This window comes from Lingula anatina, chromosome 3, assembly GCF_051362555.1.
Source record: "Lingula anatina isolate TDL-2025a chromosome 3, LinAna3.0, whole genome shotgun sequence".
NCBI classification, from domain to species: Eukaryota; Metazoa; Brachiopoda; class Lingulata; order Lingulida; family Lingulidae; genus Lingula; species Lingula anatina.
This window is the reverse complement of record NC_141769.1, coordinates 15,567,283-15,579,755: the sequence shown is the minus strand read 5'-3', so window position 1 is coordinate 15,579,755 and position 12,473 is coordinate 15,567,283. Positions and strand designations below refer to the sequence as shown.

At 33.2% G+C, this 12,473-nt stretch overlaps 2 protein-coding genes across 3 annotated transcripts; one reads left to right on the top strand and one right to left on the bottom strand.

Annotated features, from left to right (window-relative positions):
- Positions 1–2,927: 2,927 nt before the first annotated feature.
- LOC106155911 (endosomal/lysosomal proton channel TMEM175-like) lies at positions 2,928–10,901 on the bottom strand. 2 transcript variants are annotated; one of them, XM_087008437.1, is made up of 16 exons: positions 10,056–10,100; positions 9,655–9,749; positions 9,294–9,393; positions 9,089–9,140; positions 8,736–8,771; positions 8,221–8,328; positions 7,550–7,621; positions 7,113–7,205; positions 6,746–6,824; positions 6,476–6,614; positions 5,800–5,947; positions 5,434–5,541; positions 5,018–5,121; positions 4,651–4,737; positions 4,292–4,352; positions 2,928–3,906 (listed from the first exon to the last, which is right to left on the bottom strand). In XM_087008437.1, coding segments are annotated over exons 3-16 (1,239 nt in total). In that variant the 5' UTR covers positions 9,296–9,393; positions 9,655–9,749; positions 10,056–10,100; the 3' UTR covers positions 2,928–3,756. The 2 variants fall into 2 exon arrangements, with proteins under 2 accessions (XP_086864563.1, XP_013386396.2); XM_013530942.2 differs by lacking the exon at positions 9,294–9,393 and adding an exon at positions 10,741–10,901 and having other exon boundaries at positions 2,930–3,906; positions 10,056–10,094.
- Positions 10,902–11,058: 157 nt separating this feature from the next.
- On the top strand, positions 11,059–12,256 carry LOC106155918 (glutaredoxin-1). Its single transcript, XM_013530953.3, has 2 exons — positions 11,059–11,295; positions 11,566–12,256. The coding sequence occupies exons 1-2, from the start codon at positions 11,059–11,061 to the stop codon at positions 11,686–11,688; spliced, it is 360 nt and encodes a 119-aa protein (XP_013386407.1). The 3' UTR covers positions 11,689–12,256.
- Positions 12,257–12,473: the final 217 nt, after the last annotated feature.

Here is a 12,473-nt window from a genome sequence, read left to right as displayed (position 1 = left end):
ATCTGTAAGTTTACGTCAAGCACCCTGGTATTTATTTTAAATGAGAGCAATTTGTAAAGATGTGAAGTTCGTGTGGCGCGCTCAAAAATATTTGTGCTTATTTTATGTGAGCTCAGGGAAAGGGGGTGACTGCACCGAAAATTTGCGGAAAACTACTGTAAAGATGTTATGCAAAGAGCCCAGTAGGGCCTAGCCTACATATAGGGCCTACACATTTTAGGGCCTACTTGAAAAGACAAAATCGATTCTTTAGGCCTATAGGCCTAATAATTAAATTGCTAGATATTCTGATTTAAACATGCAACAGTTAAGAGACTGGGAAAGTCAAGTGGACCCAATATTAAGAGTGAATGTATTAAATTGACATTATAATATTAAATCATTAATACTCTCTCAACAATTACTCTTTCCTCACACTTCTTAACCAAATGTCGGGTGCGACGTCAGGAGTATTTTGCTAAGAAGCAGTAAGAATAAGATAGGAGAATTATGTAAATGCCAGGTATTGGTAGCTTCCATTAATACAAGAAAATCAATTATTGTTCACCATAGATAATCTACCCTCTGATACATCAGGGGGCCTGTATCAGGGGCCTCTAAATGAATAGGCAATACTTTCGTTACAAACTATAAGCGGACCTGTGGTCAAAGAGCAGAGAAAATCAGTCCCTGAAAAATATATCAGGCGGGGAGCGTCTTCCCTTCAAAAAATGTTCACAGCATGAACAACAAAGGACCATAGGACTCAAGACTGCCTCCCCCCCTCCCCCCCCCCCCCCCCCCGGCAATAAAAAGACGATTCTAAAAAATGAAAAAACCAATCAAAATAACCGCAACTCATTTGATATTACATGCACCTCAGAAATACAGAATAGTATGCCTCCCCGTGTCGTATAAAAAGATTATTCTAAATGCTTTTTTGGTAATTTTAATGTTTTTATGAATTAAAAAAAACTTTTCAAAGAAGTCTGGTATCCCAATCATCTTCCTGTAATCACCTAGGTAAATACTGTCCAAAGCCGTTGAAAAATTAATATCTATGCCCCTGCATTTAACCCCTAAATTTCTTTACCGTTACATGTACAAGTGAAATTTAACAGTCTCAATCTCCGTTACGACAGTGACTAAAATCCAGATACTTAGTTGAGGACATATCATGTATAAGATAGAATAGAACGTCGTTTGCAGTTGCTCCAGACTTCATTATTGTGCATTTAAAAATATATATAGGGGTAGGGCGATTGCTTTCTTTGTGACCTTTATATGTTAGGCCACACTTTTTTAATTTTATGGATGACATCCTGCGCGCGCACGGATTTTCGCCCGTTCTCCAAAACAAAAAAAAAAAAAGCCCCCCCCCCCCCCAGCCCCCAACGAAGTCGGTTGTCGCAAACGTTGTTATTGAATTTGCAAGGAAATGAGCTTTCTGCGCATGCGTATTTTCGCCACGTGGAAATGCGGCCACTTTGCTGTCAAATTCATCTCTAGGATTACTTTCAAATTACACAACAATGAAAGTCATAAAGAGAACGGGCGCCATCGTTTTGGATTGGTATGCCATTGATATTGGGCATGGAGATATCACCTTTTTACAATTGTGCGAAAGGCTGGCGGCGGCCGAAACATTTCTGTGACATTCTGTATAAAGCAGCACATTAATACCAGGTTTTCTGTAGCGAAAAAATGGTCGACAAGGGCGTCGAGGTATTTGGTGGGCTGAAGGTCGGACAGGCCACCTGACAGTTTAGCTGCTTCGTGTGAGTTGAAGTTGACAAAATGGCATCGTCTGAAATGACCTTTAATAGATTTGGTAGTATTAAGCATATCTTTGCATCATTTTTTAAACATTTCTGTGAAGTGTTCAAAATGTTTTAATATTCTGAGAATACAAATAAAGACACACTGTTTGATTGATATTTGTTTTATTGATTGCTATACCAAATGAATGCATGAAATAACCTTAAATAGATGTGGTAATATGAAGTATATCAATTCATGACTTTTTTTACATTTCTACGAAGTATTCACAATGCTTTAATATTTTGAGAGCATGGATAAAGACATATTGTTAGTTTGATACGTGTTTCTGTGGTTAAATTTGTGTTTCCAGCTGTGTACTGACAGCATTCCTTTACTTAAGCAGTTTTTTTTTTTTTTTTTGCACTGTTTTTTTTTTTTTTTTTCGCCCTCTCGCACCGATTTTGGGGTACCCAGAGGATGTCATCCATAAAAATAAAAAAGTGTGGCCTTATATGAACGCTATTGCATTTACAAAATAAATAACAGGTCTTTTAATTTGAAGACTAGTCTATAATTTGAAGATTGGTCTTGGGAATGGGAGCTATGTCTTATAACATTCCATGCATCCATAGATAAATCACGCATCTTATGCTTGTACATAACATGAAGTAGGGTTTTCAACAAAAAACTTTCTCCATACATTTTATATCTGAGAGCTCTGTTAGGTAAGGTTCGTCAGAACTTTCCGCTTCTTCCAAGTGTCACCGTAGAATTTGCCTATGGTGCACCAGACAATATCCAATGGGAGTATAAAGATTTCCAATTTCTGCAGAATTTGCAAGGATAAAATATGGTCATCTTTACAGAATAATTTGGTGAAAGAAAGTTGGAAATATCTGTATTATATCAAAATTGAGACGGAAAGTAAAATAGGTCGTTTTTTATGGATCACCCTGTATATTAACATATTTCAGGTAAAACTCGTAGTTTATTTTATAGAACAGAGCATCGTAATGACGGTTCAGTTCATTCCAATTCAAACTCAAGTTTTTCTTTTCAGAAAAAAAAATACTTCAGGTTTAGGATTCAGGAACGGTCACATTCTTTGAATAACATTTCTTATCTAAAGAACAAATAATAAAACAACAATTTTCTTGATGAATAACAAAATCTTTATTAAAAAAATAAAAACATGTATGTAAAGCAAATTTACCATGCAACTTCTTATAAAATGTAGCAACGAGAGTGGTGAAAATAAGTGACAAAGCAAAGCGTGAATTACATTATTATGCGATCTAGGAAGATTGCAATAAAGTAGTGATTTTTTTCAAAAAAAAAAAAAAAAAAAAAAAAAAAAACGTTATTAACAATAAATAATGAACACATACATTAAATAATTAAGTCTTTTATGTAATATTCCTGTTATGTAATATTAAGCTGAATCTTAGTCTTTTCATCCATTTAAATATTTTAATAACTGTTGCCAGTTTACATCAGGCAAACGACTTACATCAATGCACAAAACATGTTAATTATAATACTAAATGTTAACAATACATATTTTTATGTAACTCAACTCGAAATGTCTTCATATTAAAACTGCATGGAAGTTCTATTAATTTTGTTCTGTAGAATGCAGCAACAAAAGATAAAATGAAATTCTTTATCGTGCAATTCTTATTCTCCTGCACCTTGTACATGTACATGAAACAGCACCATTCCATTTACTTACAGCTGCACACAAAGGCTGAAATGGAGTGGGTGGGGGGGGGGGGGGCACAATTTTCCCCTAGTTTATAAAAAGGACTAAATGAAACACACAAATTACAGAAAAATATTCTTAATTGCACATCTTTTTTTTTCCAAAAATTATTTTTTCGCAAAATCAAGGGCTATGTGAGCCCCAATAATTTAGCTGCCTCAATAAATTCCATTTTATGCGTCAAGGATATAATGAAAAACATACATCAAATGTATTTTTAAATGCAGTATATTTTGATTATAAGTAAAATAATCTTAATTATCACCAAATAGTTGTGGTGGCACTTCTTGGCGTATTATTGACAGTGCCGCCTGGTTTGCATTTCTTCTTCTGCTACAGAATTTGGTGCACTGGGGGTACAAAACACGCAAAAGCAAGAACAATGCTGGACTTCCAAGAAGCATCTGAAATGTTAAGTTTATAGAAGAACAATTTATTTTTTTATATTCACCAATATTTACTGGTGAAAATGCACATATGGATACAACTATATAACAAAGGCTGATATCACAATATTAAACACTTACCTACAACCCAATAACAATAAATTTATAGTTTAAATTGATATATGTTTAAATTTACAGCTCAGCAGCCAGCAACTGCTTATAACTGATTATACCCTTGACACTTGTGTCATAGCTAGATAACTATAAACAGTGATTAATTTTTTACTACTGTCCTTAAAAAATTTTTGTAATTCTTATTCTTAAAATCATTTAAATATATCAGTTAAAAATGAGATGTTAGCTTACTAATAGAAAATTATGGACAAACATTCATGATTCTTACCGCATTGAAAACTGTGACAGATATAACTTCTGATGCAAAACTCATGAAGTAAATCAGCAAACTGGAAGATGAGAACTTTCATTAAAACACAAATTAAAAACAAATAGCATGATAAGCTGTCATAACAAGTACTTCTAATCACCTCATGTACAGGATTGTGACAAATCTTTCACTCAGGGCTCATTCCTACTGAAACTATTGGTCTATCTAAATCCATCCAACCCTCTTGCTGAATGCAATCAGTTTAACAGATGAACACGCCTCCTCTTGTTTTCAATGCACTCATATAAACACCAGCTTTTCTGTGTTCTGCTCAATGCCAGGAGAAAGCAAAGAAAGGTTGGTAAAGAATATCTCACCTAAGGAGTGGAAAGATGGACAATTTTATGGTGATGTAGGCATGGTCTCTGCCAGAATAGGCTGCTTCCTGTGTCACGTGAACATTCCTATAAAAACAAAACATTTGCATACTATTTACACCAATGAAAAACTTAACACGTTATATGGATTAAAAAATTTAACTGCACTTATTTAGGTTATTGATATCTGCAGTGAAACAATTGACACGTTGCTGTTAAATAAAACCTCAAAAGATTTTTCTTATTTATAAGTTAAAGGTTTATGATCATTAAAAGGTTAATAAAATCACATCTGGATATCTTTGAGGGAAGTACTTTTTTACATTTAAAAATAGTATTTCACTCTTATCTAAAATAACATATTTACTGGTGAAAGAGAGCCGTCACCCATACTGCCACCTGGAAAATGGCTGCCAGGAATAAGATGGCTGTATTGAACTGGACAGCTGTCATACTATTGTTACCAAATTTCTGTAAAGAAAAATGTTGTGATGATATTGAATACATGGTTCCTAACGCAAGACAGGACACTTTTACAGGTCTTCACATATCAACTGTGAAACATTTGAAGTCTAAAAAATGTAAAATTGCTGTTTTAATGTAGTGGAATTAGAATGAATGAATATTACAACTAGAATTCATATCTGGATTAAAAAAACTGATATTAGATTTTTTCACAGTGACAATAAGTTTCTGTTAATGAGTAATATTTTTAGAATAATAGCACCTCTTCAGAAGGGTGAGAAAATGAAGACTAAAAAATAAATATGGGAGAAAACTTACATGATCTTCAAATGCAGTTGTCATCTTGAATGCCAGAGGACTGAGGCCGATACAGGCCAATGCCAAGTTATTGAAGAAAACCATCAGTCGGTTCATATTCATAATATACTGAAAAGATATGTACAACTAATTTAGGGATCAATTTGATTTAATTGGGTCAGAGTCTGTTTAAAAAACATATATGATCACTAAATAAAACAGCTTACCAGCATTTTCACTTTTTAAGCAATACATACAAATTAAATCAGTCAAAGAGTTGTGTATGGAATATATGGATTACAGGAGTGGACAACTAGGTATGCTTTTCTGACACAGTACAAATGAAAGTGAAAGTTGAGCTGTAAAAATGAAAATAAACCCGCTTACATGTAAAAGTGTATGATGCATAGACCATAACAGTCCTACTGCTATGAAAGTTGCAGCATAAGCCACATAAATGTTACTGTGCTGAGACAATGCTTCAGGAACACCACCAAACTTTCGGACATCATCAATGGTAGGGATGTCATCTTCACTGCAATATAATCCAATAATGGGTTTAAAAATGTACATTATACCACAAGCCTTTTCACAGTATTATTCTACATGTAGTTTGGGGTCAGATTCTTGAAGGTTTGTCAGTCATGATAATCCGTTATCCCCTTGTTAACTTAAATAACAAGAAAATATAAGTTATGCATATTTCTTAAAAGAAGAAAATATAAGATATACACTGTTTGCACACCAAACTTCGGACATCAAGGTATGTTTTTGTCTGCAAACACAACCCATTAAAAACAATTCTCATGAAGTTTACAAAACCGCTCCACGCATGTTCTGGTCACAGAGGAAAATTGTCAATGGGTGTTTTGGCATGGATTAGAAAAAATATAGCCTTGGTATACCATGTTCTAGTTAATTTTTCCATTTCCCTGGTAATTTTCTGGTGTAATATTGTATGATTTTTATTCTTTTTTCACTGATACAACAGATTTTGTAAAAAAATTCCTCATTGACCAAGAATGGAATAGTTATATTAAACTTACAAAATCAAAATACTGACCAAATATCCAATATGATAAGTGTTGCAACAATCGCAAAGACTCCATCGCTGAAGCACTCCACTCTCTCTTTGTTGACAACTTCCTTTAAAAGTTTGTGTCTAACATTTATATGTAGGAGCATGGAGCTGTCCCTATTTCCTACAAAACACCAGCAAAACATTTCTCACAGCCCACTGAATAATGAAGTATATTTAAGATGTTATATATATTTGATATACATGTATCTTGCACAGAATATGGACAAATTACAAATATCAACTGGGACCTACCTCTGTATTTTTCATATATCTTGTAGGCCCACTTCCTTATAGCACCTGATGCAACAATTAGTGCAAGCACTATTAAACCCTAGAACAGTGTTGGACAATACATGAACAACCTTTCAACTTAAAAGTTCTAGTAGTAAATTACTACAAAGCAAGAATGAAACCAATGTAAAAGGCTTAAACAATACGATCGTTAGGAATTCATTGTAATTTTTAAATGAATTTGAAGGAACAAAATTTGAACTGTACATGCATCAATCACTACAAATCTGTAAAAATAATGTGTAAGCTATGCTGAAAAGCTCTTCCTAGTTACATGTATGCCTGATATAGTATAATTAAAATTATTATATCAAATGCTATGGCCTACCACTAAGGGTGAGATGGGGGCACAGATGATGGCTAATATGCAGAGAATCATTGGAATTCCTGCGCCCCACAACATGGCATTTCTTCGCTGAATCTGAAAGTGACATAATGAAAATGTACAATTTGCCTTATTTATTAAAAATCGTCCATTTCCATGTGTTTCTTGAAGCAATGTGTACTTTTTTAGCCAGTGATACTTATACATACAATAAATATTAGTTTTATGTACCAGGTGTTATGGTATTTCCAGTTCCTTAAAGTAAAATTCATTGTTTGTAATTCTGAATGTATGACAATAATAGCTGTATACGTACAAAGATACACAACAAAAATATTGCAAATAGAATTAAATTGTTATTAACTAAATATTAGTGTTTGAAGAATGAGGACCCTTGATAAAATTAATTGATCAAAAACAAATGCCATATACATATTCACCTTGTCTTCATTTTGGACAACTTCTACTTTCATTATCCTCTCCACTCTGAACACATAATAAATAAGGACTATCTGTAAGAGACAAAAACACTAAATCATGACAATTGAATATGTTATATAAAAATGAAATAAATTCACTTAGATCTTACACTTAGTCTATTGGATTCAGACTGTCAAGAAGAGAGGAGGGAATGCCCTACACCATACTACTACTCTTATGAAATTTTGATAAAATATAGAAAACGTAAAACGTAGTGTCCAATGGTCACAGTACAACCTTTCTTCCTAAGCAGAAACAAACAGATGAGTAGTATGCCATTATTATTTGGATCAGGACCCCCCCCCCCTCCAGACCCTTGCTCTCCCCTGGATCAACATAGTTTATACCATAAACTAAATCTTTTAAAATAAAAGATATTGTAATTTTAGGTGGAAATAAGTTACATGAGGTATATCACTAAGATAATGCCATCACTATATGTAATATACTTTATTACTTTGCTCTCATTAAACACTGCCAAAATTGATTCACAAATCATGACCTACTAGTATAACTTTAAACAGAATATGAGGCCCTATTCCAACCTAGACCTGTATAAAACATTTATCAATGTGCAGAGCTCATAATTTCCCACACTAAAAGATGTATTAAAATTGTAAATAAGTCCTACCTGTATTCCAAATAGGCACATGAATGTAGCAGCAAACAGCACCACAGGTAAAACATCATATTCCTTCAAATATTCCATCGACTCAGAAAATCGTCCAAGAAGTGTGAACTGAAATTACATAAAATATGCAGTGTTATTGCTGTGTAGTTTACTAGTACATAGATGTGTACAAATATCACCCAGCACTTCAAAAACTTTTTTTTTTTTGATACTGAATTGAATTTTTTTAATAATCTAAAGCTCTTGCATGTTTACAGTACCTGAATTACATACTTTAAAGGTGAAGAATCACAGAAAGAAAAAACCCAGCTATTATTAACTGCAAAAATATCCAGAAACACATTTATTATGGTTTCTTTCACAAAAAAATTCTTTCACAAGAAATATTATATAATTTTTACTATATAATAATACACTATGGTTTCTCATACAAGTACAAATGTTACATAGGAGAAATGCAAATAAACAAGTACAAAATATTATCCTTATAACAATTATTCTTTTTCAGTACTTACCACGAAAGGGGTAAATGTAACAACCATTAACAAAGCCTATAAAATAAAAGTATTCAAAGTATAAGAAGTGTATTCAAAGAAAAATAGCTATATGTACAACAGATTCTGTTTATACATTTCTGGACAAACTATATTTTGATTCCTTAAGGAACAGATATAATATATCATATATTTCATAATTTTCTATATAGAGAACGAAAAAGTAGTCACTGATACATGTAGTGTAAAAGATAAAATACAGCTTTTGAAGAAATTATACTTTAATCATAAGAAAAATAGAGCTACATAAAGTGAACAAGCTACAGTTATTAGAAATAATACTGATTCAACTTTTAATACCAAACATACTTTACCAGATTTAAAAATAGAACAACCTCGTCAGCTCTCTGGATTGTTTCAAACAGCCTAAAAAAGTAAATAAAAAGCATGAAACAAATCTAAGTTAATGTCTTTTCTCTGAAAAAAAAACTTTGAGTTTAAAAAATACAACCATCCATTACTGGATTATTTATTTATTTATGTCTTTTTTTGATTCTTGCTTTACTTATTATTACATACATTGTAACTTCTATAGCTGTATGAGCTACTGTAGACAGAAGGGAAGCTCATCCTCAGCTGAGCTCATACAGGGGCGGATTTAGGCTGTCTTCTGGGTCTTCTGGAAGACGATCAGATTTTCAATTTTACATTGACGGATATCTATTTTTTCTGTTGGAAGATGGTCAAAAATGGAGGATGGATCAAAAAAGATAATTTGGAAGACTGTCAGAAAATATCTCTGGATCCGCCCCTGTCATATATTGCACAACTGACACAGATGGTCAGTTTTGGTATAGGATTTGGCTGAACATATTGTTTGTGTACTGGTATGTGTGCGTGTTTAAAATATTGATCCTACTTTTCAAGTACTATAACTTACCAAACATGAGAAATCCATATTCCTGATACAATTAAGTAAGAAACTATGTATACTGTAATATTTGGGATAAGACGTATCAAGGTTGAGCGAAGATCCTAAAATAATGAAGAGACAGATCCCATGGTCACAAAAGTTATAATAAGAGGGTGGAGGCTTAAATATAAATGTGGATAGTTTGCTGTTAGATACCAAGTATATGGTATAAACTAACATGCCTCCACCCTACAACCTAATGACAGGCAGAGGTAATAGAAAGATTAATTCTTAAAGGAATTCATTGCAAACTAATGCATAATAAATTAAGTGTAAATCTAATATATATATATATATATAGAGAGAGAGAGAGAGAGAGAGAGAGAAATTATACATATTGTCACAAACAATGTTATGTCATGCCTCACCTTATTTTCTGGAATTACAGTGTGAGTAACTGGAAGAATCTGAAATATTTATAAGACTCAGAATGCACAGAAAAATACAAATTGACATAAATAAAATACTATACTAATACACATAGCTGTATACATCACATATGTAGATACATGTAGATCTTTCATCTTCGACCAGAAAACACCTGCAAACTGGAGTAATATTCTCAATAGTTTAATTATACCTGACTTGAAATAAAAAATAATATAAATATTGTTAAAATGTGCACTACATCCTGTTAACTGGAAGCTTAAAATTAAGAATACTTGGTGCAGAAATTCTTAAACTTATAATTAAGCCTTAGCGTAAATATCCATGTATTTCATTATCTAAATTAAAGGAGAACTGACAAGCTTTGTAAGTAATTTCCATAACTATAAACCATCAGCAGGTCATGGTGGTGGATGGGTGGGGGTGGGGGGGTGGGGCGGGGTGGGTGTGGGGGTCAAGATAATACGGATAGTCAGAGTAAATAGGGCTTAAATGCACGTGCAGCATATCAAACGTTTAAGTTATTTGAAATGAAAGCCCACTGTAATGTTTTGTTGTACAGCAACCTCATGAGTCAGTGTCACGCTCCTGGAATACGTCACTGACAGCACTGATCATAATAATTAATACACTATGAAAAAATTACGTCAAAAACCTTCATCTTACCATAACCGTGGCAATTATTGAAAACACAGCGTCTGAGTATGCAGCAACGCGACCTGAGCTTGGGACGCGGTTTTCAAAACTTGAGGCACTGCTATCCATTTCTACATCACAGTCAGCAACGTTATTTACCCTAAACTCTGTCAGGCTAGTTCTCTCTTCAGCAGTTCTTTACTTGTGGGAGGTAAGAAAGTCCTTGGGAATTCCCCCTCTTATGTCACGTGATTCCTTAGATACCAGCAAGCGTAACAAGGACAGGTGCTCTGGAAATCCTTGGAAAACTCCTTAAATAGGACCTGTCCGAGGATTCTAAAGATAACAATGGCTGTTGTCGGGTGTGGAGTATCTTCAAAACCGTTTGTAGACAATAAGATTAGTCAAAGGAAAGTGATGTTATTCTCTAGAAGTTACGATCCCGAATGTAAACGTATTAAATCTTACCTGGATGAATATAAAATGTCCCCACAGATTTATGAAGTAGCGGAGATCGAATGCAGACAAGATGTTACACAAATTGAGAATTATTTCCAGATAATCTGTTTAACTGATAGCAGGGCGGTAAGTAAAATTGAATCAAGTTTTGTAAGTGTATCTTTTTAATTAAAAAAAGTCATTTGTTCTACAATATACCGGTAGATCTTAGACAACTAGAAATTACTTAGTGAAACATGCTACTTTACTTGATTAATGCAAATAGCTTTTTCTGTAGGCAAACCAGTTTTTCATCCAAGATGGTGATTAACATTTTGAGTAAAATTTTGACTTTCTGCACTCAAAACATTAAGTATTTTTTTCAATAGAACTCATTATTTCACATTATTGTTTCAGGTGCCACAATTATTTGTGGATGGCAAATATGCCGGTGGTGAAAAAGAAATAACAAGAAATCATGAATCAGGAAAGTTAAAGGAAATGCTGAAGAAGGTTGGAGCCATACCAAATAGTGCATGACTTGTTTTTGCCACATTCCAACAGCTTTTCAGAGCCAAAGAAGAGGAATGGAGATCACTTGTCCATTCTAGTCTCATCTCTAATAATCCTGTCTCTTTTGCCATTTAAAGAATTATATTTATACAAACTGCACAGGAAAAACAACATATTGTTATTGACATCGAAGTTTTATACTGTCTCTCTTAAAAGAGCATTTGGAACGTTAGTAAAGGTGTGTAATACCACTGCAGACCATTCCATTTTTTACATCACTGATGCTTAAGTTAAACTTTTTTTTTCTAAGGATTTCATCTCATCTCATTTCACGAATCCACATACAAGTCAACTTTGGCTGTCTTAATTGAACATTTTCAGTAATGTATTTTGGAATGGTGCCAGAGAAATAAGCACTGATATAAATCATGTCAAGACAATGTGGATGAATGGACGGACTTTACAAAATTAACTCTTAATTTTAATGCAATTTATGCATGAGAAGCATTCATCAAACTTTTATCATGATCATCCTTTACAAAACATAAGTAGCATTTCTTTTGTTTGCAATTTTTTAATAAAGTCATAATATATATATATACTCATGGTATAATTAATCTCTGAAAAGATGATTATACGCGAATTTCATCCACTTATCTTTATCTACAAAAACAACCAGTACGGGAAAATATGGTTTTGAACTCTATAAAACCATTACCAGCATGAACTTTCTACATGAAAGTAGACCGAAACCTATTACTCAACTTAAAAAAAAAAAAAAAAACTAAATTATTTTTGACTTGAAGAAAAAT